General features: G+C 48.2%; 1 protein-coding gene across 4 annotated transcripts in view; it reads left to right on the top strand.

Moving 5' to 3' along the window:
* The window catches only part of HIPK3 (homeodomain interacting protein kinase 3), a 503,936-nt gene that overhangs the window by 389,083 nt on the left and 87,424 nt on the right, over positions 1-27,429 (top strand). For all 4 annotated transcript variants that reach the window (XM_085648240.1, XM_085648239.1, XM_085648238.1 and 1 more), the window contains exon 13: positions 11,423-11,563. In XM_085648240.1, the coding sequence (XP_085504366.1) occupies positions 11,423-11,563 (141 nt within the window). The remainder of the gene's footprint in view (positions 1-11,422; positions 11,564-27,429) is intronic.

The following is a 27,429-nucleotide window of genomic DNA, read 5'->3' as shown; positions in this document are numbered from 1 at the left end:
TTAATAAATTCCACACCCCTGAGTTGGAAGTCGAGACTCTAATGCAAAAACAAAATGATAGAGGAGGGTCCATGTCATCAAATGGATCCCCATTATTTTCTAGTAAAAAAGAAAGGTCTGAAACAAGTTCAGAACAATCTTAGATGAGTGCTCAACAAATGGATACGATTTGAAAGGTTCAGAATGCTGGCCCTTCACCAGATCTATCCACAGCTGCATCAAGGAGATTGGATGTGTGCGATAGACCTTAAAGATGCATAATTCCACATATAAATGTCGGTAAAGCATTGGAAATATTTCAGTTTTAAAGTGGGATCTCGGCATTATCAGTACAAAATACTACCATTCGGCTTCAAATCCGCCCCACAAACCCTTTCAAAACGTATGGCCATGGACGCAGCATTCTTAAGAAAATAGAAAATCTTTGTGTATCCTTACTTTGACGACTGGCTAATAAAGAGTTCCTCACCATCGCAGACAAAGTAACATGTTCAAGGCATATGAGCTGCAGATTACACACTGTGCATAGATCGCCATCTGGTGTTGGGCCCGGATGTTGCAGTTGTTTTTCTCTTGGAAAGTCTTTGGAAGTCACGAGGTATGTGACTCCTCCTTTGGATCATATTGCGCATGGGCTTCGGCTCCATCCTCAGATTGTTTTTTTCCGCCATCTGGCTCGGATGTGTTCTTCGCGCTCCAGTTCGGAACCGTTCCAGTTTTCCTGTTCGGCGCACAATCCTCCTCTCCAGCCCGCCCCACAAACGGTATTGTCTCGATCGCGTTCTCCAACACTCGACGTGACTCAATCCAAGTCTTCGATTCCGGTCGACGACGAAGGCCTTCGGGCCTACCTGGGCTCCGGTCCTGGCTGATGGAAAGTACTCCATTTAAGAAGTGTCCTCGATGTGGGTCGAAGTTTACCCACACCGATCTCCAAGAGGTGTGCAACCTCTGCCTCTCCCCAGAACACGAGGCAAGGGACTGCCCAGCTTGCGCCTCCTTCCAATCGAAGAAGACGATCCGGGACCGACGAGCAAGGAGAACAATGGCTCACTCGTCAACTTCGATCCCGGACGACATCTTTGAAGAAGGCGTTGATGTCCCGGAACAGCACACCGAAGAAGGCCTAGTCCGCGCCTCCGAAGCGGACGACTCCGATGTCGAGGACATCAATCCGGCACAGAGGGGCGTGAGTACAGACGTCGACCCCGACCCTAAACCCCCCTCCACGCCATTGAAAAAGGCTTTCGTCAACCCTTCGCCTTCAGGCTTAGGTATGCACCAAAAGACTGCTTCCCATACCTCACTTTCGGGCACGGTTAAGAAGCCCATCATGCCTTCAGGCAGCTCGGGCTCTAGCTAGCCTACCCTCGGTGCCGAGAAAACCTCTGACACCGAAAAAGAAAACTCCCATTTCCTCGTCCGCGCCGAGCTTGACACCGAAGCTCTCGGCGTCGAAGACTAGCACCGGCTCCTCGGCATCGATAACACCCTCGGAGCCGAGCAAGAAGCCAAAAAGCCTAGACTCTCAGACCTCGAAGCCGAAAGCCACCTCGGAACCGAGGAAGTCAAAAGACACTGCTATGCCCCACAGTTCGAAAGCAAGAACCAGTGCCGAATCGACGCCGAATTAACCCACGGCTCCTACACCATCGGCACTGAAGGATCTGCCCCTTACAGACTGTTTCGACCTGATCCTTACCAAAAAACCCTCGTAAAGGATCCAAAGACTGGGCATTTGTCGCTTGGCACCAGAAAAAGATCACTGGACAAGCCTGCACCAGCTCCACCACCAAAAAGGATAAACTTTGCCACCTCCCCTTTGAGGATTCCTTCACCTCCTCCTCCCCCACCACATCATTCTCCTACACCATCTCCAGATGACGATGAAGATGATATTATATACGGGGCGGACAACCAACCAACAGGGGACCCTACTCCTACAGGCTCCCCAGACCCATGGGACGACTACAACATCTCAGATGTCCCTAACATCCCGCAGGACGATCTTTACCCTTCCAAATCCTCCCCTCCCCCCCCCAGAGGACACCATGGGCTTTAACCCTGCTACTCCATAGGGCTGCCCACTACCACAGTGTTGATATCCACACAGACCCCGTAGAGGACTTCCTCTTAGATACATTCGACACTACGCAGAGGTCCACCTCAATTCTGCCGATGCTTAAGGGAGTTCTTAAGCACGCACCAGAGGTTTTTAAAGACCCAGTTAGAGCCAGGGTCATTAACCCACGAATTTAGAAAGTATAAAGCCGCCCCAACAGACCCACCCTATATTAAAGGCCCGGCACCACTAGACTCCTTAGAAGTCTCCAATGCCAGGAAACGTGCCAATTCCCAGGTATCGGGTGAAGCTCCATCGCCAGATAAGGAGTCTAAACTCCTAGATGCCTCTGGCAGACGGACAGCGTCCCAGGCGGCCAACATCTGGTGTATCTCTAAAACACAAGCGCTCCTAGCCAGATATGACAGGGCAGATTATGATGAGCTGGAGTTAATCATGCAACACCTCCTTGACAAATATGAACAAAAAGCCAACAAATTGATTCAAGAGGGTAAAACCCATCACAAACCCTTCCATCCGTTATGCCCTCGATGCAGCGGACACCGCCTCCAGGGCAATAAATACCAGCACCCTTCTGCGTAGGCATGCCTGGCTACGCATCTCAGGTTTCAAACCTGAGGTTCAAAGTTCCATCCTCAACCACCCTTTGATGAGAAACATATGTTTGGTCCTAGTGTCGATATAGCCCTCGAAAAAAATGAAGGACACAGACACGGCAAAATCTATGGGAGCCTTACAGTCGCAAGCTCCCAGGCGCTCCTTTCGCTGTTCCTACTTTAGAAGCAATACCAGAGGCTACTCCTCCGACAGCGCCTCCACTTCCTACAAAACCCCTACCCAATCCACCTTCACTAGGGGTTATCAAAGAGGCAGTTACAGAGGTAACAATAACAAAGGCAGAGGCAAAACTAACACCTCCCACTCTGCCTCCACCCCCACCCAGTGACTTCCCTCCACTTCCCCCAGATTATTCCACTCCAGTCGGGGGCAGTTTCCTTCCTGTCTGGGCTACCATCACCTCAGACAGATGGGTGCAACAAATAATCCAATCAGGCTACTGTCTAGAGCTAACATCTACCCCTCCCCCCCCACCCCCCCAACCATTCCACCCAAACAGCACCTAATGTCACAGGAACATTTGTCACTTCTGAAGCGGGAGGTAATCTCCCTCCTACAAAAAAATGCAATAGAACCAGTTCCTGCCCACCAACAAAACAAGGGAGTCTACTCCCTCTATTTTCTCATACCAAAGGACGGTTCTCTCAGGCCCATTCTGGACCTCATACCCCTAAACCAATATATACACTCAGACCATTTTCACATGGTCACACTCCAGCAGGTGCTTCCTCTGCTCTCCCAAAACGACTTCCTAACCACTATAGGCGTCCTTGAGGTCTATTTCCACATTCCCGTTCACACCGCTCACAGGAAGTTTCTCAGATTTGTAGTGGACGGTCACCACTACAAATTCAAAGATCTCCCCTTCGGAGTCACCACAGCGCCACAAGTGTTTACCAAGTGCCTAGCAGTAGTGGCAGCACATCTGAGAAGACAACACATCCACGTCTTCCCATATCTAGACGACTGGCTTATAAAAGCCAGCTCATACAGCCAGTGTGTACAACACACTCACGCCACTATCCAACTACTTCACGACCTGGGCTTCGCAGTAAACTACGCCAAGTCCCATCTGCATCCCTTCCACGTACAACAATACCTCGGTGCCACCATAGACACCTCAAAAGCGTTAGCCTACCCCAGCCCTGCCAGGATAGCAAGCATACAAGCTCTTTGCGCCAAATTTCAACCTCAACACTCTCTTCCAGCCCGAGTGTTTATGCAACTTATAGGGATGATGGCCTCTTGCATACTCATAGTACCTCATGCAAGACTCCATATGCGTCCTCTCCAAGAGTGCCTAGCACGCCAGTGGAACCAGGCTCAAGGTTAACTAACAGATCTGGTGTTGGTAGACGGTCGTGCCCATCGCTCTCTGCAGTGGTGGGCGACCAAAAACCTTTCCAAAGGGCGACCGTTCCTAGAGCCGGTTCCTCAAATAGTTCGAACAGCGGACGCATCGCTCTACGGCTGGGGAGCTCATCTACTACATCACACCATGCAGGGCAGGTGGACACCTCAACAAAAGTTACTCCACATCAACCATCTGGAGTTACTGGCCATATTTCTAGCCCTGAAAGCCTTTCAGACACACGTCTCAGGCAAGGCTGTCTTAGTCCGCACAGACAACATGACAGCAATGTACTACATCCAAAAACAGGGCGGCACACACTCTGCAGCTCTCTCAGCTAGCACAGACCATATGGTGGTGGGCCATACCTCAAAACATTTTTCTCCTAGCACAACATGTCCCAGGAGTCCAAAACACCATTGCAGATCTGTTGAGCCGTCAAACTCAACAAATCCACGAGTGGGAACTTCATCCACATGTTCTTCAACCATTCTTTCAAACGTGGGGGCAACCACAGATAGACCTCTTCGCCACCCACGAAAACGCCAAATGCCCAAGCTTCGCCGCCAGTTATCCACACCCATTGTCCAAAGGCAATGCGATATGGATGAACTGGTCAGGCAGGTTTGCGTACGCTTTTCCGCCTCTCCCACTCATTCCATTAGTGGTGCGCAAACTACAGCAACATTCCCTAACTCTCATCCTAGTTGCTCCAACTTGGGCCAGACAACCGTGGTACACCATATTGCTGGAACTCTCCGTAGTTCCGCACCAAAAATGACACCTCTCTCCACGCCTCTTAACCCCGAACCATGGAGAGATCAGACACCCGGAACCAGCTCAACTCAACCTTGCGATCTGGCTCCTGAAATCCTAGAATTTGGCTACCTTAATCTTCCCCTGACTGTATGAACGTCATTAAAGAAGCTAGACGACCTACCACTAGAGCTTGCTACGCAGCCAAGTGGAAACGTTTCGTGATTTATTGTCACAAGAATGTCAATCCCTTAGATGTGTCTATCCAACACATCATAGGCTACTTACTACACCTCCAAAGATTCAACCTAGCCTACACGTCTATTAGACTACACCTTGCTGCCATAGCAGCGTATGTACAAAATAGACAGCATCTATCACTTTTCAGAGTACCTGCCATAAAGGCACTCATGGAAGGCCTCAAGAGAATAATTCCCTCTAGAGTGCCACCCTCACCGGTGTGGAACCTAAACATCGTTCTCACAAGACTAATGGGGCCTCCATTTGAACCTCTACATAAATGTGAGCTTCAATTTTTAACATGGAAAACAGCTTTCCTTGTAGCTATTACTTCCCTCAGAAGGGTCAGTGAGATACAAGCACTCACCATTCAAGAACCTTTTCTGCAAATGCATCATAAGGTTGTTCTCTGCACTAATCCAAAATTCCTTCCTAAAGTCATTTCTCCCTTTCACCTCAATCAATCTGTGGAACTGCCCTTATTCTTCTTGCAGCCACAAACCATTGTAGAAAGAGCTCTACACACCCTAGACGTCAAGAGTCTTACTCTACTACATCGAGAGAACACAACCCTTTCGCAAGACCAAACAACTATTCGTGTCTTTCTCACCACCACACAAAGGCAACCCCATCTCCAAATCTGGGATAGCTAGGTGGATTGTTAAAAGCATACAGATTTGCGACCATATAACAAAACGAATGCTATCTGTTCCCCCTAAAGCCCACTCTACACGTAAGATAGGGGCTTCCATGGCATTTTTAGGAAACATCCCCTTGGATGATATCTGCAAAGCAGCTACATGGTCTACACCACACACTTTCACTAAACACTATTGTGTAGATGTGCAAACTAAGCAACAAGCTAGTGTGGGCCAGGCTGTCCTCAAAACACTGTTTCAAACAACTGCAACAGATACTGGTGGTCGCCGCTAGGAGGGGGTACTGCTACACAATCTATGCACAGTGTGTAATCTGCAGCTCATATGCCTCGAACGGAATATGCTACTTACCAGTATGCATCTGTTTTTGGCATGTAGAGCTGCAGATCTACACACGCCCACCCGCCTCCCCGGCTACCTTTATCTGTTCCAGTTTGATCTTATTTAGATACAGCACACATGGGCATCTTTCCTGTTTCTTACAAAGCTCCATCATTAACCCGCTGGTGAAAAACAATCTGAGGATGGAGCCGAAGCCCATGCGCAATATGATCCAAAGGAGGAGTCACATACCTTGTGACTTCCAAAGACTTTCCAAGAGAAAAACTGCAACATCCGGGCCCAACACCAGATGGCGATCTATACACAGTGTGTAGATCTGCACCTCTACATGCCAAGAACAGATGCATACTGGTAAGTAGCATATTCCTTTCACATCTGTGTCGAGACCCTCGCCAATATGGGTCTTCGTATCAATTTCCAAAGTTTACAGCATGCCCTGTAGAACATTTTCACTACCTGGGGGTCCACACTCGACAGTCCGCAAGAGTATATCTTTCAGAGGAGAGACTATCATCAGTGTGAGAAAGTGCCCTCTTTCTGCATGGTAGCCCCCACTTTTTGCTGAACTGCTGATGTGCTTTGACTGAGTGTGCCCTGGGCTCCTGCCAATCAAGTACCCAGGGCCTATGTTCTTTCCCTAAAACCTGCATTAAAAAAACAAACCCAATTGGCATCTCTGGCCACAGGTCAGCCCCTGGTAAATGGCACAACAGGTACCCAGGGCACTGTGACCACGGAAGGCCTCTAAGGGCTGCAGCACTTATTGTGACATCCTTAGAGGTCCTGTACCTTTAGACTCACACACTGCCTTTGCAGACTGCGTGTTTTGGTGCATAACAAAGTGAAGTCGACATGGCACACATCCCTGTGTGCCATGCTTACAACCCACTGCTCTGGCATAGATCAGCCGCCCCTGTAGCTGGGTGTACTATACCAGTGGTGAGGGTACAGGTGCATGAGCCCTGTACCCCAACAGTGTCTTAGGTCCATTCTTAGGCAGTGCTGCCATTAAGAGTATATGGTGCTGAGAGCTTGTCATTACGAACTCAACAGCACCATAATGGCTACACTGAAGACTGGGAAGTTTGGTATCCATCTTCTCAGCACATTAAACCCACACTGATGCCAGTGTGAGATTTAATGAAAAAGGCACACAGAGGGCATCTAGAGATGCCCCTTGAAAAGCGACCTACCACTAGTGTCCAGGCTAAGTGGTTGCTTTCAGCTGCCACCACCAGACATGTTTCTGGTTCCCTGGGTCGAGAGCCTACTGCTCTTGGGGGCCTGAAACAATGCACATCCTGGGACGAGGTGCCAAGCCTCCTACCCCAGGATGGGCAGGGTCCATGAAGGGGACGCTTCAAAGGCTTGCCGCCTTTGCGAACTTCCCCAGGCTACTTGCTGCTTTCAGCATCTGGTCCCCACTGGTTCTGACCCCCCCCCTTTGGGCGGGAGAACCGGCAGGAAAAACAAGTGAAGACGAGAGGTGTGCCCACTTCTGCCAAATCCACCCCTCAGTTGGGGGAGGCGAGGTGAAGCACAACCCTCAACCCAGCAATCTTGCAGATGGGGGACCCAATTAACCAGGGCGAGGAATATGCCCCCCTCCCAGTGGAGGGTGGCATAGTATGGGGTGTACCCACCTCAGGGAAGTGACCCATTGGTCCCTGCCTTATACCTACCTGTAACACCCCTAAATCTAGTATTTAGGGGCACCCCTAAACCTTGCTTCCTCAGACAAGAAACCAGAAGAAGAAAAGGACCTCACAGCCGTGCCAAATCTAACAAGAGGAGGGCGCCTACTGACTTGGCCCCAGCCCTACCGACCTGTCTCCACCTTGAACCTGCAGAAGCGAAACCCCGGTGTCGTGCAGCCAGCAGCCTCAAGAACCCTGAGGACCTGCCCTTCTTCAAAAGAAAAGACCAGAAGGTTCTCCCAACCGCGACCATGAGCTGGTAAGAAGATCCAACCCTAAATGGCACCCCTGCACCTGATGCCCCACGGCTTTGAGTGGCCCAACCGACTGTGCCTAACCCACCCCCAGCATCCCAACTTACCTCTCCAAGTGGTGGTCGCACTCAGAAGACCTTTGTCCCTGAGCCTGCAGTGTGTTTGCAAACCGGAGACTCCCCATTGAAAGCTACAGGGCGCCCAATGCCAAAACCTCATTCTGCACCCGGCCGCCCCAGTGCCGCTGAGGGTGCACCTTCTGTGCTGGCCTGAACCCCCATTTGCCCTGAGCTTAGATCCAGGGGCTTTGCTCCCACAACCTTGTTGCCTGCTAGTCAGCAGCCACCAACCGGAGGCCTCCTGTTGCCTATTGGATAACATTGGGCTTCAGCACTTTGCACCCGGCCACCCTAGTGAAACTAAGTAACAAAAATGCTTTTACTTAACTGTTTACAGTAAATGTCACAGTGCAGTATCCAGGTATAATGCACTGTGTAAGAAAAGTATTCTGTGTAGTAATCCACTTGACATTCTACTAAAGAGCCAATACCAAGTATATGTACAGTATTTCAAAAGCATTGCATTTCTAGTAGCTCTACTGTAATCAAAGTGCATGTACAATTGCAATTCAAACTGTTTACAAACTGCATTTGTTGTACACACTCATCAACAAATGATATCACACGCTCAAAGACTGAACTTCAGACCAATTGGTTATATATATAAACATTATTTTAGTTTTTATTTTCTAGAACCAAGCAAGCCTGGCACGGGTAAGCAATACATACTTTACAGTAAAACCTGGCGCAACGAACGGACAACAGAAAACATGACAGCCCTCAAACGCCACTTGCGAACACCACCAGCTGATCCGCACTACCAAAAGGTCATCATTCAAAGAACGGCTAGACCGCAACACCCACAACAGCAAGGAACTCTTCAGCATCGTCAAAGAGCTCTACAACCCCAGCGCAAGCAACAACGACATCGCACCGTCACAAGACCTCTGCAACTCCCTCGCCGCGCACTTCCACCGCAAGATCACAGACATACACGACAGCTTCGGACCCCAGACTCCGCCTCCAGCCACCGAACCAACGACCCCCACCAACACCCTCAGCGCCTGGACCCCCATCACCATCCACTCTGGCTCCCCCACCGACCCATGCCCCCATCATATCTTCAACAAAACCGACATCCTCATCGCACCCCACCTCCGGAACGTCATAAACAACTCCTTCTCGGCAGCCACCTTCCCTGAAAGCTGGAAGCATGCAGAAATCAACGCCCTTCTGAAGAAACCTACAGCGGACCCCAAAGACCTCAAGAACTTCCGCCCCATCTCTCTCCTTCCCTTCCCGGCTAAAGTCATCGAGAAAACCGTCAATAAACAACTGACTACATTCCTCGAGGCAAACAACTCACTCGACCGGTCCCAGTCTGGATTTCGTGCCAACCACAGCACCGAGACCGCCCTCATCGCAGCCACCGAAGACATCAGGACCTTCATGGACAATGGAGAAACTACCGCTCTCATCCTCCTAGACCTCTCGGCAGCTTTTGATACCGTATGCCATCGCACCTTAATAACATGCCTCTTCAACACTGGGATCCAAGTAAAGGCCCTGGACTGGATCACCTCGTTCCTCTCCGACAGAACCCAGAGAGTCCGCCTCCCTCCCTTCCTTTCAGCGGCCTCTGAGATAATCTGCGGCGTACCCCAAGGCTCCTCGCTCAGCCCAACCCTCTTCAATATCTACATGAGCCCCCTCGCCACCATCGCACGAAATCACAACATCAACATCATCTCCTACGCTGACGACACCCAGCTGATACTCTCCCTCACCAAAGACCCAGCCACCGCCAAAACCAACCTCCAGCAAGGAATGAAAGACGTTGCAGAATGGATGAAGCTCTGTCGCCTGAAGTTGAACTCAGACAAAACGGAGGTCCTCATCCTCGGACAATCCCCATCTGCCTGGGACGACTACTGGTGGCCCACAGCGCTGGGATCCGCGCCGACATCCTCGGACCACGCACGCAACCTGGGATTCATCCTGAACTCTTCCCTCACGATGACCAAGCAAGTCAACGCCGTCTCGTCCTCCTGCTTTAACACACTGCGCATGCTCTGGAAAATCTTCCGGTGGATCCCCACCGAAACCAGAAAAAACATCGCCCAGGCCCTCGTCACCAGCCGACTGGACTATGGAAACGCCCTTTACGCAGGAACCACCGCCAAACTTCAGAAACGACTTCAACGCATACAGAATGCCTCCGCACGACTCATCCTCGACATCCCTCGCCACAGCCACATATCCGCCCACCTAAGAAACCTGCACTGGCTCCCTTTCAGGCTCCTCACCCACGCACACAAAGCGCTCCACGACATGGGCCCCGAATACCTCAACAGCCGCCTCTCGTTCTACACCGCCCGCTCCGCCAGCCTCGCCCTCGCCACCGTCCCGCGGATTCGCAGAACCACCACCACCGGAGGAAGATCGTTCTCCTACTTGGCAGCCAAGACCTGGAACTCCCTCCCCGCACACCTACAACTGACCCAGGACCATCTCACCTTCAGGAAACACCTCAAGACCTGGCTATTCGAACGGTAGCAGCAACCCACCCCCCCCCCCCCCCCCCCTCCCCCTCCCCTCAGTGACTTGGGACCCTCACGGGTGAGTAGCGCGCTCTACAAATGCTCTGATTGATTGATTGTAATGCTTAACACTACCCTCCAATACAGCCTTACTGCTCGACCACACTACTTTTACCTCTGCCTACCTTTGGGGTTCCACTGGACTCTGTGCACACTATACCTCACTTTGGTATAGTATATACAGAGCCAGCTTCCTTCACTCCCCAAGTGTAAAAGGTGGATAGGCTGGCTGGCTGAGGAGGAGGTGTGGTTGATGTTTCATGCTGTAGTGTAAAGTCTTTGTCTCGAACAATTTGAAAGGACTCCAATTTAGATTTTAGAACTGTGCTAGATTAGATCCAGAATCAAGTAACTTAACTGTCTGTTCTGCTTTGGAAGTGGTGATATGACTCCTGGTTATATTGATAAATGATGTTGAGAGCGCTATACAGTTTGAAACTGACCTGCATATTTCTTTACTGTTTAGGCAGTATTCCTGTTCATCTTACTTGAAAGGAATACATAACTTATTACCATATTTTTAAATGTTTTTTCTCAAGCCATCTAAGTTAAGGTTGTTACACACATGGAATAACATGACAACATGAAGCATGTGTTACTCTAGCCATTCTACCCTGTTTTGTCAAAGTGCTGTCCTCTCTATAGAGATCTTATGATTTAAAGAACGAAGGTGAGGAGAAATTTAGAATGCCGAAGGAGTGATGTGAAACAATGCAAAGAAATCAATATAGATTGAAATTGTATTTACTTTTGTTTGCTACAGGTGTAAGGGCAGCATGGACTGTGAGGCCTGCCAGAGTACTTTGAATATTGATCGTGTGTGCTCTTTAAGCAGCCCCGACAGTACTTTGAGCACCAGCTCGTCTGAACAGTCGAGCCCATCTCCCTGCAAGAGATCCAACAGGTAAAATGTGTGCCATTTTACTATTTTCTCACACAAACTAAGTGAAGCACTAAATATTGAATAGAACTACAAAATAATTAAAGTATTGGAAGATCCGATCGTTTTTCTGTAATTTGTAGTCCCTTAAGGAAAGACTGCCAGTAACGCAGTAAGCAGTGGAACATGGTCATTGGCTTAATGCAGAATTCAGGGAAAACTACACTTGCATGGCAAGGGTGCAGAAGAAGCAGCCCCTTTGCAAAATCTAGAGCTGCCATAGGCTGTGTATAGGCAACGCTGACAGCTTAAACAAAAGGAACTCCTGTTCTCCAGATAGGGCAAATTGGGAAAAATGGCAAATTAAATTGAAAGGTAGCCCAGAAGAACAGTGTTTAACGCCCTCATGAAGGGATAAATAGTAGGCTTGTTGCACTGCTACCCCAAGATGCTTTGGTGGGGTTGTATGATGGAATGATTTCCTCAATCCCGCATACTTAAACAATTTGGTCTGAATAACGACCGCGTCTTAACCATGCATTGCTTTACCACAAATTTTCGAGGTAAAGGCATGCATGGTAAAGGGGTATGCTTGGCTAAGGTCATCACCCTCTTCTTCACCACTCTAAGGTACAAACTCCCCCGCCCTGATGGGCAAATACCCCTACCCCCTCCCAAACCCCACGGTGTGCCTTTCCCCTGCCCTAATGCCTAAAACCCTGTCCCTTAACCTAACCCAGCCCTAAAAACTGCCCTCCCTTCCCTAAGCCCTAAAAACTACCCCGAAAACCTATTCCTCTTCCCCTGAGGCCTAATACCCTAAGAACTACTCCGACCCCCCCACACCCCCCACCCCAACCCCAGCCCTAAAAACTAATCCAATACTCCAAGCCCTGTAAACTAGCCCCAATCCCTGGAAAATTACCTCCAACCCCCAAATCTGAAGACTAGCCCAGATTCCCCCAGCCCACAAAACTACCCCCGACCCACCATCCCAGCCTAGAAAACTACCCCGACCCACCCCCAGCCCACAAAACTACCTAGCCCCACTCACCGTGGATTGCTTCCGTCCATCCGAAGCTAGACTGCACCCGACTCCCCCAGCCCACAAAACATACCCGACCCACGACCCAGCCCACAAAACCTTCCCGACCCACGACCCAGCCCACAAAACCTTCCCGACCCACGACCCAGCCCACAAAACATTCCCGACCTACCCCCCAGCTCACAAAACACCCGACCCCCAGCCCACAAAAGTACCTCCACCCACCCTCCAGCCCCACTTACCTCACTGTGGAATTCTCCATGCTTCCATCCGTCTCCCAAATCCTACCGCACATTGCCTTAACCACGCCCATGCGTGGTTAAGGCAAATGCATGGTTAAGGCATGCGATGTAGGACTTGTAGAGTCAGAACACTTATGGTTTTAGAGCGCGGTGTTTCGACTGTTCCCCCTTGGTGGTGGACAAGGGTATCAATGGGATAGATGCTTGAATGAACAAGTGACTTTTCAATCATGGTGGCTGGAAATGAAACCCAAAGCAGGAGGATGGGAATTTCAGAGCATTGTTGCGTTAACTCAAATAGAACATAATTCATGTCAAGAACAGTGGAATTAAGGCACAAGCGGCCCATTGAGGCTAATTCAGAAACCCAGTTGGTCATATGTCCCTCTAAATATGGAGGGGGCTACAGTGCACTGGATAGTCTGATGTCAGGCAAATTATGTGAACGCTTTTCTCCATTGGAATCTTTGACAAGATGAGAATAGGCAGACAACTGGGAAACAAAGCAAAGAAGACAATTCGCAGTGTTAAGGATAATTTTCAGCTTGACCAGAAGATATTTTGGAGATTCTGTGCCAGAGTACCGCCATGGTCCAGGCAGGAAGAGATGATAGCTTGGACAATGAGGCATTTACCTTCAGAAAAATGTTGAGGTATCTGTTGATTTGAAGGATGAAAGCTAGTGAATCATCAAATAAGATCCCAAGATTGTCAGCTTTGGTATTGTAACTGGTTAAAGGTAGGAGGCCACCAAAAAGGTGGTCAGATGGCCGTTCAGCATAAAATCTTCTGCCTTCTTGAAATTCAGTTTGAGCATATTGCCTATCATCCTGACTGCAAAAGCTTGGTACTGTGACAGTACTGGCGGTTTGCAATATATTTACTGCAGAAAAGCACAGAGAAAAACTGAGTTAGGTTTCTGAATTAAAACGTGAAGAATCACTGAAATTCACCAGTTATGGTTATCAGTACACTCCATAACTCGTGCTTGTGAGAAAGTGCCATCTTTCTTGCATGGTATGCCCCCACTTTTTGCTAAATTGCTAAATGTACTTTGACTGAGTGTTCCCTGGACTCCTGCCAATCAGGTGCCCAGGGCCTATGTTCCTTCCCTAAAACACAAAACACAAATTGGCAAACCCTGGCCACATGTCAGCCCCTGGTAAATGGTACCCAGGGCCTTGTGACCAGGGAAGGCCTCTAAGGGCTGCAACACTCATTGTGCCACCCTTAGAGGCCCTGTACCCTTACACACACACACACTGCCCTTGCAGTCTGGGTACAAGACAAAACAAAGTCGACATGGCACACATCCCTGTGTGCCATGCCAACCACCTACACTGCCATGGCATACATCAGCCACCCCTCTAGCTGGGTGTCCTATGCCAGTGGTGTGGGTACAGGAGCAGGAGCCCTGTGCCCCTACGGTACCCAGGTCCATTCCTGGACACTAAGTGCAGTGCTGCCATTTAAGAGCACATGGTGCTGAGAGCTCGTCAAACACGGAACTCCACAGCACCATAATCGCAACACTGAAGACTGGTATCAAACTTCTCAGCACATTAAACCCGCACTGATGCCTGTGTGGGATTTAATGTACCAAGCACCACAGAGGGCATCTTAGAGAGGCCCCCTGAAACCTAACCTACAATCCACGTCTGGTCTGAGAAGCTGCCTAGGCTGCCACACAGCAGACATTTTGCTGGACCCCTGGGTAGGAGAGCTCCTGCTCTCCTGGGCCTGCAACGATGCACATCCTGGGCGAGGTGCTAAATCTCCTCCCCCAGGATGGGCAGGGGGAAACTTCAAAGGCATGCCGCCTCTGTGAGCTTCCCCAGGCCACTGCAACCCCCCCACTCTGGCAGGGAGCTTGGCTGGAAACCCCAAATAAGGACAGGGGATGTGCCAGCCTGCCAACCCCACCCTCAGGTGGGGGAGGCGAGGTGAAGCACATCTCCGGGCTCTCGCCATCTTGAAGATGGGAAGCCCTGCCCAATCAGGATTAGGCTACTGCCCCCCTCCCACAGGAGAGAGGCAGGATAGGGTGTGTACCCACCCCAGGACAGGGACCCATTGGTCCCTGCCCTTCACCTACCTGTAACGCCCCTAAATCTAGTGGCACCCTGAACCTTCCTTCCCCAGATTCTAGATACCGAAATCCGAAGAAGAGCTAGAAGAAAGAAGACCTGCCCTGCAGCTGCTAAGAAGAGGAAGACATCAACTGCTTTGGCCCCAGCCCTACCAGCCTGTCGACCCTCGAACCTGCTCCTGCTCCAACCCTGCATCTCTTGTGGCCAGCAACCTCACAAACCCCGGAGGACCTGGCTACCTTTTGACTCTAAGTCCCTGGGACTCCCATGAGTAGAGGCTCTACTCAAAATCTACTTCTAATCCCTGGCAGCAGCCCGGAACCGCGAGCCCAGCCCACTCTGCACATGCCAAGCCTGGCCTGTGCCAGAGTGAACAAAGACCACGAGGACGACCCCACGGCGACTGTGACCCCGAGTCCGGCACCCAAGGACCTCCCTCGACACTCCTGAAGAAGCCTGCAGCCTCAGAACCAGGTGCCCCCCCAACCGCGATCAACAGAGGGTAAGATTTCCCAAAACCAAAAGGCACCCCTGCGCCCGGCCCCCTGTGCCCAATCCCGGGGTACCTACCTATCCTCTAACTACCCAACTTACCTCTCGAAGTGGTGGTGGCACCTGAAGAGTCTTCGTCCCCGAGCTTGCAGTCTTTTTCTAAACCGGATATTTCCCATTGAAATCAATTGAGCGCCTGAAGGCTCAAAAGCACCCTGCACCCAGCCGCCCGAGTGGCCCTGGCAGTGTAACCTCTACACCTATCTACTTCCCCACTTGCCCTGAGTAAGTGACCAGGAGCCCAGCTCCCACAGCCACGTGGCCTGCTAGTCAGCAGCCGCCAACCCAGGCCCCCCTACCTCTCATAGGATAACATTGGGCCTAACTCTCTCTACACCCGACCGCCCTTGTGCCGCTGAGGGTGAACCAACTGTACCTACCTGACCCTGAACCCAAAACTTAAAATATTCACCAAAAATCAGCCGAGTAACAAACACTCACCTGCTCTTAGGTGAGCTCCCAGTGCTGGATCTTGGTGCCCAGCACTGACTGCACTTACCAGTAACCCAATTTTCTCCCATAGGAAATCATTGACTGTTTTTCTGTGTAATTTCTTCTAAGTGTCAATTTTTGCAAACTTTAAATATTCTTTAAAAATCGTATAATATCTGAAAACATAATTACTTACCTGTTTTGGATAAAGGACCCAGTACTGGATTACAAAAGTAACGAGAACATACTATACCTGCAACTTGAATTTTCAGCCATAGGGAATCATTGACTGTTTTCTATTAAATATTTTCGAAGTGTCAACTTTTAAAATAGCAAAATATTGTCTAAAAATCATCACAGTAATTGAGTCGACTTTTATCACTTGATTCCAAGTATTGACCCAGGGCTGAATCTAGGATCCAGTTCTGGAATTCCAAAAGTAATCCTAAAAGTAATCTGTGGCAAATAACTTGAAACTTCCATTGAACTCAAGGCATTATTTTATTTAGAATTGTGTTGCCTATTGCAACCACTTGTAACTTTCTACAAAAGTCAATTGCATATTGCAAAAGTATTTATATAAAGCATCTCATTCTGAGAAAGTATATTTTAATACCTATTGTTGGTTCTAAAATAAAACAAGCATATATTTTTAATATATAAACCATTGGCCTAGAGTTCAGTTATTGAGTGTGTGAGACCATTTGCTGGCTGAGTGTGCAACAAATGCTTTACACTGTCCTCTGATACTGCCTTACTGCTCGACCAAGCTACCACTTTAGAGAGTAAGGTTATATCTAACTTTAGCCTCTGCCAAACCTCTGGGGACTGTGGACTCTGTACCTATTTGGGAACAGTATATACAGAGCCACTTTCTTACCGTGCTGGCCACAATTATTCTCTTGATAGATCATTTTGTGTATGTGCTGTTGGCAAATTGATGGTGTGAGCATGGAAGTAAGTGCAATTTGTTATATCGATAACCATGAAGTTAAAACTTCAGTGGCTTTAACTTTGAAGTCAAAAGTGTAACTATGTTAACTTTTTGTTTCCATTGAATTTCGTTTCTTTATAGTGATGTACTTAATTTCGACGTTGCCACTTTTTAGTTAGGGTTCAGAAAAGGAGAGTGCTACTGAGCCATAATTACATGGTGACGATCGCCACTACTTAATATAAGTGTGTGTACATACATTTATACATGTTTTTGTGTATATATATATATAGAGATATAGATATATATATATCGCCTATGGCTTTGGACTCTCATCAACAGATATGCACCAAATCAAATTGGCAGTCAGCTATGGTCTAGCATAGGTTTTTGAAACATTTTATCCCCACCTGTCATTCATTGAATCTTCATGAAACCTGAACTACTTGCTCTGGTTCGTAACTTGCTGACTGTTTGCAACATTTGATGTAGATTCATCCAACAGCGCGAACAATGTAAGCAAATTATAATTTAATTGACGTCCTGCCTAAATTTGGACCCCTTTATATATTGACACAAAGCTTGGCATGCCAGTAGAGAACTAATCCGTTTTAGACTCATCACGCAATGGCTTTCATATTGGCGAATAGACGTTTTTTAAAAATTGTCCACCAGTCTCCTTGATCTGTTTAAATGTCAATGTCATGAGTAGTGTTCCCTCAATTTTCTTCTGAGTGCTGCAGTGTAAGGTCTGTGCCAGGAAACCGACCATGCGAGCGTGGCAACAAAAATGAGTGGCAAATAGCACTTAAGCTTTTGTTTAAAATAATAAGAAGGTTCATTTCCACATATACAGTATCCCAGAGGCATGCTTTATCATAGTCCTGGGTGAGGACTTGTTGATGAAGCATATCACTGAGAATCCCAGTGGAGGGAGTCCTTTTAAATAAATAGGGAGACCCCTCCTATGTGGCACAGTAGTGAGACAACCCTTGTATACTACCAAGTGAGTTCTTTATTCTATGTTGTTGATTATTGACTTGGAAGTGAGGAGACCCCACTCATGAACTTTTAGCTGTCCTTTTTCCTGATCTGGTAGATCATAGAGCCTAATCGCTTTCATTCAACTGGATACAGTGTGTTTTATTGGCCTCACACTATCGTTGTCTGTGGTATGTAGAGAGGCAAAGGTTTGGAGTTGGATATAGTCCGGGCAACCTTGGGACCCACTGACTGGCATTGTGAGAAAATGGCACTGTATTTTGCCTCAACTTCAGAGCTCTTGATCAGGTCACATCATAAAAATGCACCCACAATTTGTACTCAAGACACCTGAATGCGTTTCAGTTCACAGTTTGCACTATACTAGAGTTATATGTTGCATATAAAAACTACATATTAACGTAATCTGGTGACATGCAAAACCTCTTAGGAAATGCACGATGAAATTAAATGTGAAGCATCCATGTTCCCCAGTGTATTTTGTTTCAAATGGACTGGTAATGGGGTGACAAAAGCCATGCAGCAGCGTACAAACCTCAGTTCGTATGGTGAGCCACAAGATAATGAGCAAAAAATGCACGTTGTAGTGAGCTAAAAAAATAAAGTGCTTGTAGTGATTAATCCAAAACATTTGGTGATTCTCAGTTAAAAATTACTCACATTCACCACTTGCATGCTTGCTTGTTACTTAGGAAATGTGCTCAGACGGCTAACGTACCCACTGCGCAGATCTGCACCTTGAAGAATGATACTGTTAAATCCCTTTTAAAAATTAAAAACAGCCTGCACTTCCTTTTTTCAAAATTGTGTTTGAGGCATTTGAGTTGTAGCTACACATGCTTTGCATACTCCTGCCATCTAGTGTTGGGTCCGGATGTTTGCAAGTTTTTCTTCAAAGAAGTTTTTCCAGTAACGAGGTAAGGCGACTCCTCCTTTTGGTGATAGGGCGCGTGGGCATCAATTCCATTGGTTTTTTTCGCCATCGGGTTCGGACGGGTTTTGCTGCGCTCCGGTTCGAAACCATTCTTCAGGTTTCCCTTGGTGTGCAATCCACTCTACCCTCAATGGTATTGTTCTGTAATGCTTTTCCCTGTTCACTGGTTATCAAATCGATGAGGAAACCATCTATCTTCCTTCTGACAAATTGGGGGCGGGCCTTGCCAGGTCGGTCTGCCCTTCTGCCTATGAAACAAACTTCTCTTCCAGGGGATCCTCATCAATAGTCATAAGCACTGAATATTCCCGCCCATGTGCGGGGACCCCGGAAATAATAAAATTATATATGTAAAAAACATACATATATACAGCTCTGTATATGTATAAACATATATCATTTTTTCCAAGCAAATGCAGCTCCCATAAAAGGCTAGGCAATGTAAATATACACATCCAATAACACACATATATATATATATATATATATATATATATATATATATATATATATATATATATATAAATAAAGGTATAACAATACACCTAAATCTTTTTTTTTTTTTTTTTTTTTTTTTTTTTTAATGAGGTAAACACTCATGAGAAAGCAAAAAATAAAGAGAACAAACTGTGGAAAAACACAGATGTACAACACATTGCCAGCCTGCAGGCTGCATTGCAATATAATACCATAGAGACTAAAAAGCCCTGTACAGGTAAAAACTGGCACCGTGCCTTTAAGGCAGCCCTGACTTCCATATCCCATCATGCCTCAGGGGTGACAGTTAGGTCAGTTGTTCTTTCCGGCTCCTTCAGTCAGGACCCTGGAATTCAGCTCTCTTCTTTTTTGACTCTTTAGTCAAGAATTATTACAACTTTAGGATTTTTTTGGACTTCTTCTTACAACTTCTGTGAGGAAGTCAGTATCCTGTGTTTTTCTGACTGATTTTTCAGCCGTTTTGTCAGAAAAATGCCTTCTTTATTTGTTCCATGCCCATCTTGTGGAAAAAAGAAGGCTGCGTCAGACACACATGAGGTGTGTATCATCTGTCTGCCGGACTCTCACTCTCCAGCAACATGTCGTCATTGTGAAGACCTTTCCAAAAGGACTTTAAAGGAGAGGGAGAGGATTAGGCTGTATGGCCTAGCAGAACGGTCGACGTCGAGGCAGTTGGTCCCTGTTTGCTCCCCATCGACGTCGGGCTCGGCGTCGAAGACTCCAGCGGCGGGATCGTCGCGGAGAGGTGAGGAGTCAAGGGGAAGTCATGCTGCAAAGAGAAAATCATCGTCGACTTTAGATTCAGCGTCGAAGCGGATGCGTTCGACGTCGACGGCATCTAAAAGCTCGGCGTCGAGGTCTCGGCGCCACAGTTCAACGTCGAAAAAGCATCTGTCGACGTCAAGAGAAGATCGATCGACGTCTGCACAGAGATATCGTTCGTCGTCGAAAGAAAGACATCGTTCGACGTCGAGGTCGGCGAGACATCATTCGACGTCGCGAGAAGTACGTAGGCGATCTCCACAGTCGACGTCGAGACCAAGATCGCCGTCAAGATCAAGATCGCCGTCGAGGAAACATCGTTCGACGGCGAAGAGGCTTTCGACGTCGTCGGAGCATTCGACGTCGAGACAAAAGTCTCCGTCAGGAGTGACGTCGGGGCAGACGCCTCCGTCAGGGCCGACGTCGAGGCAGGAGCCTCCGTCGGAGTCGACGTCGAGGCAGAGGCCTCCGTCGGAGTCGACGTCGAGGCAGAGGCCTCCGTCGGAGTCGACGTCGAGGCAGAGGCCTCCGTCGGAGTCGACGTCGAGGCAGAGGCCTCCGTCGGAGTCGACGTCGAGGCAGAGGCCTCCGTCGGAGTCGACGTCGAGGCAGAGGCCTCCGTCGGAGTCGACGTCGAGGCAGGTGCCTCCGTCGGAGTCGACGTCGAGGCAGGTGCCTCCGTCGGAGTCGACGTCGAGGCAGGTGCCTCCGTCCTCACAGGTCTCCAAAGCTTTGGTGAGGTACATGAAGCCTCCGTCGAAGATAATCTCGACGTCGAGACAAGAAGCTCGGAGCCTCGAAGATTCGAGTCAAAGATCTCCGGTGATAGGCCTATCACCGTCGAGGCAGCCCTCTGTTGAGGGTACGCAGGAGGTGTCGCATATTCGCCTCACGATTCGACCAGTCTCAAGGCGAAAATCTCCTCATAGACTGATATATACGACTCCTGAGTCACCGCGTCTCATATCTATCTCGCCTTCAGGATCAGAGGGCTCAGGTTCAAGATCAGAATCACCAGAGCTTGTGCATCAATCTCCAGTACCTGCAAGAGAAAGTTCGCAGGAGGAGGACAATGCTGAACCTCAGAGTCCCGTAAGGGAGATGCCTCAGAACCCTGCTGTACCAGACGCAATAAAGGCATCGCTAACAAGAATAAGGGGCGTGGTATTCCCAGCGACACCGATCAGACCAAGATCTCGAGAAAGAGAATCCCGAAGTCACTCTCGAGCACCAAGAAGGCGATCCAGGTCTGCCTCCCTCAGAAGAGTCGACCAGATCAGAGAGAAGGCGCCGTAGGACCCCTTCTACCTCCCCTTCTTCCAGATCATCCAAAAGGGATTATTCACCGACACTCTCGGAGACGCCACCCTCTCGGGTATCTCCGGTAGATGATATTTCTACATTTCAAGAAGTGTTGTGTAGAGGAGCTACAAAATTAAATATCCCTATGCCGGTTCAGGAGACCACCGCATCCATAATTTTTGAAACTCTTCATGAACGCACAGTGACACGCCCGTTATTGCCATTAGTCCCCGGTTTGCTACAACCGGTAATGGATATCTTTCTCACGCCAGCAACCACCAAAACGGCGCCGGCGAGAATTCTAAAAAAGTACCGTCCAGCTCCGGAGGATCCGCTATTCCTTAAAACAGATCCTCCACCGGACTCTGTCATCACCGCCGCTGCCAGAAAGACGCATGCAGTAGCTGGATCTTCAACGGTGCCACCAGATAAGGACAGTAAAACGCAAGACTCCTGGGGGAGGAAAGTTTGCGGCTCAGCATCCTCAAGCTTGAAGGTGGCAAGTGCCTCGGCGCTTCTGGGGCGCTATGATAGGTCACTATGGGACTCTCTTCAGAGGTTCATTGAAAAAGTTCCATCAGAGGACAGACGGGACTTTGAAGAGATTTTGCATGAGGGGAGTCTGGTTTCTAACCAGATCATAAGTGCAGCGGCGGATGGGGCAACACTGGCAGCGCATGAATATGCACATGGAGTCACAGCCAGAAGAACATCCTGGCTTAGATTGACGGCCTTGAAACCGGAAGCGCAGGCAAGAATTTTAAATCTGCCTTTCTCCGGTAGTTCTCTTTTTGGGTCCCATGCAGACGAGGAAATGGCCCGTATGAAAGCAGAGCTGGAGACCATGAAAGCAGTCGGGCTTGAAAAGAGGAAAGAGTTTCGACGCCGCAAGGGAAATGACAGGCGCAATTACCAACAGAGGGTTCAAACCCCTCATTGGCAAAAGAACCAGGACCAGCAAGGTCAAAAGAAACCGCAATACCAGTCCCGCAAGCCATCCAGGGGACGAAGTAACAACAGGCAGTCTAATGCTGGAAACAAAGCACCGGGGAAGCAATGAGAAACCGCTTCCTCCGATGCTGTCCACCGCTCCGGTGGGAGGAAGTGTTGCGCATCATCTTCCAGAGTGGCAGACAATCACAAAGGACAAGTGGGTACTCAATATACTGCGTCATGGGTACTCGCTTCGTTTCAGAAGTCACCCCCCATCGATTCCTCCTGTCAAGTCATCCCAGCATCTAAAGCAGCTCAGAGAAGAGGTAGCGACGCTACTACTCAAATCTGCAATAGAGAAAGTGCCCATAAACCAGAGAGGAAAGGGAGTTTACTCCAGATATTTTCTCATCCAAAAGAGGAGTGTGAAGGTGGAGTTCAGACCCATTTTAGACCTACGGATACTGAACAAGCACATAAGAAAGGAAAAATTTCGCATGCTGGCGCTCCACCAAATATATCCTCTTCTCCGGATGGGCGATTGGATGTGTTCACTGGACCTTCAGGATGCATATTTCCATATTCCCATCCTAAGGAATCATCGAAAATTTCTCAGGTTTGTGGTAGGCAACGCTCACTATCAGTTCAAAGTCCTCCCATTTGGCCTGAAGTCAGCTCCTCGAGTATTCACAAAATGCGTGGCAGTAGTAGCGGCTGCTCTGAGGCGCGCAGGAGTCTTCGTCTATCCCTACCTAGACGACTGGCTAATAAAGGGCTCATCACCACAGAATGTGCGGACACAGCTGTCGCTATGCCTGAACTTATGTCGCAGGTTGGGTCTCAGAGTGAATGTCAAAAAGTCCAATTTTTCACCAACGCAGAGGATCCACTACCTGGGTGCAACTATAGACTCCGTAGTAGGAAAAGTGTTTCCTTCGGAGGAAAGACAGTCATCCATTATGCTAAAAGGCAGACAGATTATGACCAGCAATCTGTCGTCGGCAAGGCAAATCTCATCTCTGCTAGGGGCCATGGCATCCTGCATCTTCCTAGTGCCCAATGCCAGGCTAAGGATGCGTCCTCTCCAGCAAGATCTCGAGGACAAATGGGATCAAAGGAACTCCCTGTGGGAAGAAAAGGTTTGCCTCTCCTCTGCAGCCAAACAGTCAATCAAGTGGTGGCTGAAGCCAAGGAATCTGCAAGTGGGGATTCCCTTCCATCAAGAGCCCCCAACTCAGACCTTAATCACCGACGCATCCCTTCAGGGATGGGGTGCGCATTTTGGGACTCTGCAAACTCAAGGACGGTGGTCCAGCAGCGAGCAGTTGTACCACATCAACATGCTGGAGCTCAGGGCGGTCCACCTAGCCCTCAAAGCGTTCCTACCTGCGATAACGACGAGTACCATTCTAGTACAGACGGACAATACCACCACAATGTACTACCTGAACAAGCAGGGGGGTACTCGATCCAGAACGCTCTCGCTGGAAGCTCAGTCCCTGTGGCACTGGATCCTAGCAAGGAACATCTCATTGAAAGCGGTGCACCTACCAGGAGAACTCAACGTGCAAGCAGACTTGCTCAGTCGGCATTTTCAAGAGCCAGAGGACTGGGTAATCAACGACGAAGTGTTAGAAGACATCTTCGGGGAATGGGGGCGCCCGCAAGTGGACCTCTTCGCGGACGAGTAAAACACAAAATGCCGAGGCTTCGCCTCAAGATACCATCGACCAGGATCCCTAGGGAATGCCCTTTTGATCAATTGGTCAATGACATTTGTGTACGCTTTTCCGCCTCTCCCACTAATTCCCAAGGTGGTGACCAAGCTACAGAATTCATCTGCCAAGATGATACTCATAGCACCGGACTGGCCGAGGCAGTGGTGGTACACGGATCTCCTACACATGTCGATCCGCCCCCACAAGCGGCTGCCGTGCAGGCCGGACTTGTTATCCAAGATGCAGGGGAAGATTTACCATCCCAGCCTTCCCTCGCTGAGCTTAACAGCATGGCTCCTGAAGTCCTCCAGTATGGCCATCTGAACCTCCCTCAAGAGTGTATGTCCATACTGAAGGAAGCCAGGAGGCCTTCGACAAGACACTCCTACTTCTGTAAGTGGAAAAGATTTTATATATGGTGTGCTCAGCATCATTATGATCCCACTAAATGCCAGGAGGATGTAATTTTGCCCTATCTTCTACATTTAGCAAGGGCAGGGTTGAAATTTTCATCCATAAAGGTTCACCTAGCAGCCATAACAGCATACAGGCGTTCGCCTTCACAGCAGTCATTTTTTAAAGTGCAGGTAGTGAAGGATTTCTTGCAAGGACTCAAGAAAGTCTATCCCCCTGTTAGACCTCCCTCTCCTTCCTGGGAGCTAAACTTGGTTCTGTCGAAGCTCATGGGTTCGCCTTTTGAGCCTATTCATAAGGCTACCCTACAGCACCTCACATGGAAGACAGCATTTTTAATAGCCATCACTTCAGCACGGAGGGTCAGTGAGATACAGGCCCTCTGTTCTAAAGAACCCTACACTGTTTTTCATCTAAATAGGGTGGTGATGAGAACTCACCCTTCGTTCCTACCCAAGGTGGTATCGGAGTTTCATGTAAACCAAGCCATCTCCTTACCAACCTTTTTTCCCAACCCCTCCTCTCCGGCAGAGAGGGCGTTGCATTCTCTGGATGTCAGAAGGGTCCTAAAATTCTACCTAGATAGGACTAAGAATGTCAGGAAATCTGATCAATTGTTTGTGAACTATGGGGTTGTCCGTATGGGCTTTGCGGCTTCCAAACGTTCCATTGCTAGGTGGATTGTTTCAAGTATTACATTGGCCTACCAACTGGCTCAGAAACCATTGGGGGCGCGCCCTAAAGCGCATTCGACAAGAGGAAAAGCGGCTACCGCGGCTTTTCTCAATAATGTCCCACTCTCCGAGATCTGCAAGGCAGCCACTTGGAGATCTGTCCACACTTTTACCAGGCACTATTGTCTGGATTCGGACACCAGAGCAGACACTCAAGTAGGACAAGCCTCCTTGAGGAATCTGTTCCATGCATAATCATTTTCATGATTCTCTTTCTCCATGGGTGATACAACCTTAGTTTCATTTGCCTGCAGGTGGAAGGGGAGCTTGCTACTCTATTCAGTGCTTATGACTATTGATGAGGATCCCCTGGAAGAGAAGGGTAAGTTACTTACCTGTAATCCTAGTTCTCTTCCAGGGGTATCCTCATCAAAGTCATAAGCAACCCACCCTCCTCCCCAGGCAAATGAGAAGAAGTGTATTATTCATTATGGAAAGGATATATCTTTGTGTTTAGGACTACGGTCCCGCAAAGAACAACTGACCTAACTGTCACCCCTGAGGCATGATGGGATATGGAAGTCAGGGCTGCCTTAAAGGCACGGTGCCAGTTTTTACCTGTACAGGGCTTTTTAGTCTCTATGGTATTATATTGCAATGCAGCCTGCAGGCTGGCAATGTGTTGTACATCTGTGTTTTTCCAGTTTGTTCTCTTTATTTTTTGCTTTCTTATGAGTGTTTACCTCATTAAAAAAAAAAAAAAAAAAAAAAGAGATTTAGGTGTATTGTTATACCTTTATTTATATATATATATATATATATATATATATATGTGTGTTATTGGATGTGTATATTTACATTGCCTAGCCTTTTATGGGAGCTGCATTTGCTTGGAAAAAATGATATATGTTTATACATATACAGAGCTGTATATATGTGTTTTTTACATATATAATTTTATTATTTCCGGGGTCCCCGCACATGGGCGGGAATATTCAGTGCTTATGACTTTGATGAGGATACCCCTGGAAGAGAACTAGGATTACAGGTAAGTAACTTACCCTTCATTACAATTCTGTCCTCTGTGCCGCGCCAAGTACCCTCGCACCGATCTACATCAAGTTTGTAACTTGTGTCTCTCACCGGAGCACAGGGAAGAAGACTGCGACTCCTGTAAGTCGTTTTGGTCAAAAAACTCTACGCAATCGTCTGGCTCAACAACGAAAAATGCGACACCAAAGCATTCTTCACACTCCAGATATCTTTGGCGAAGAATCTGAGCATGAAGACGTCAATTCCCTCCACCTTCATCTTCTCCAGAGTTACCAATTCAAGATCCCTGACACATAACATCTCTGGGATCTCCACAGACACAGCCTCAAGGGTATGATACTGATGAAGACACTCATTTGCCTGTAGACCCATGGTATGATTGCACCATTGACTCCATCACTACCAGATGATAAAATGGCTTATCAAGAAAGTATTGCTAGTGTAGCAGAGTATCATGGGGTGGCCTTACATAAAGAGTCCTTAGAAGAAGACTTTATTTGAAACCCTTGGGTCCACGCACAGGTCAAGTCAAACACTCTCTATGCTGAAGGTCAAGATGAGGCATGCAGATGACCTCTTCAAAGACCCTGTGTTATGTATTTTAACTCCCAGAGTCGATAAAAAAATGTAAACCTTCTCCATCTGATCCTGTGTTCATCAGAGGACGACTCCCTAGTGGTGTCCAAAGCTCGCAAAACGGCTAATTCACAAACATCGAGTGATGCACCTCCCCCAGACAAGGAATCTAAGCTTATAGATATCTTGGGGAAGGCAGTGGGTGCTCAAGCCGCTAACCAGTGGCACATTGTAGGAAGCTGGCACTGTATATACTATACCAAAATGAGGAATAATGTGCACAGTCCAGTGGAACCCCAAATGTAGGCAGAGGTAAAAGTAGATAGCACCTTGTTCTCTATTTGTGGTAGTGTGGGCAGGCAGTAAGGCTTTATTAGAGGGTAGTGTTAAGCAGTTGTTGTACACACTTAATCAGCAAGTATTTGCACACACTCAAAGACTGATCTCAGACCAATTTACTTTGTCTAAAAATGTAGTTATATTTATTTATAAGAACCAAGTAAGCCTGGCACAGGTAAGTGATTTATACTTTGCAGTAACAAAAAAGTTTGAATTGCAGTTGTGTATATATACTTTGGTTTGGTGACAGTAGAATTACTGGAAATGCAGTAACTTAAAATATTGTACATATACTTTCTAATGGCTATTCAATAGCAGGTCATATATATTGTATCTTTTATAGATTCACATGCATGAATCTTCCCCGTCATGGTGGGAGTCCCACGGTAA

This window comes from Triturus cristatus, chromosome 3_2, assembly GCF_964204655.1.
Source record: "Triturus cristatus chromosome 3_2, aTriCri1.1, whole genome shotgun sequence".
Classification (NCBI taxonomy): domain Eukaryota; kingdom Metazoa; phylum Chordata; class Amphibia; order Caudata; family Salamandridae; genus Triturus; species Triturus cristatus.
Note: the sequence above shows the minus strand (reverse complement) of the source record. Positions and strands in the feature narration are given on the sequence as shown.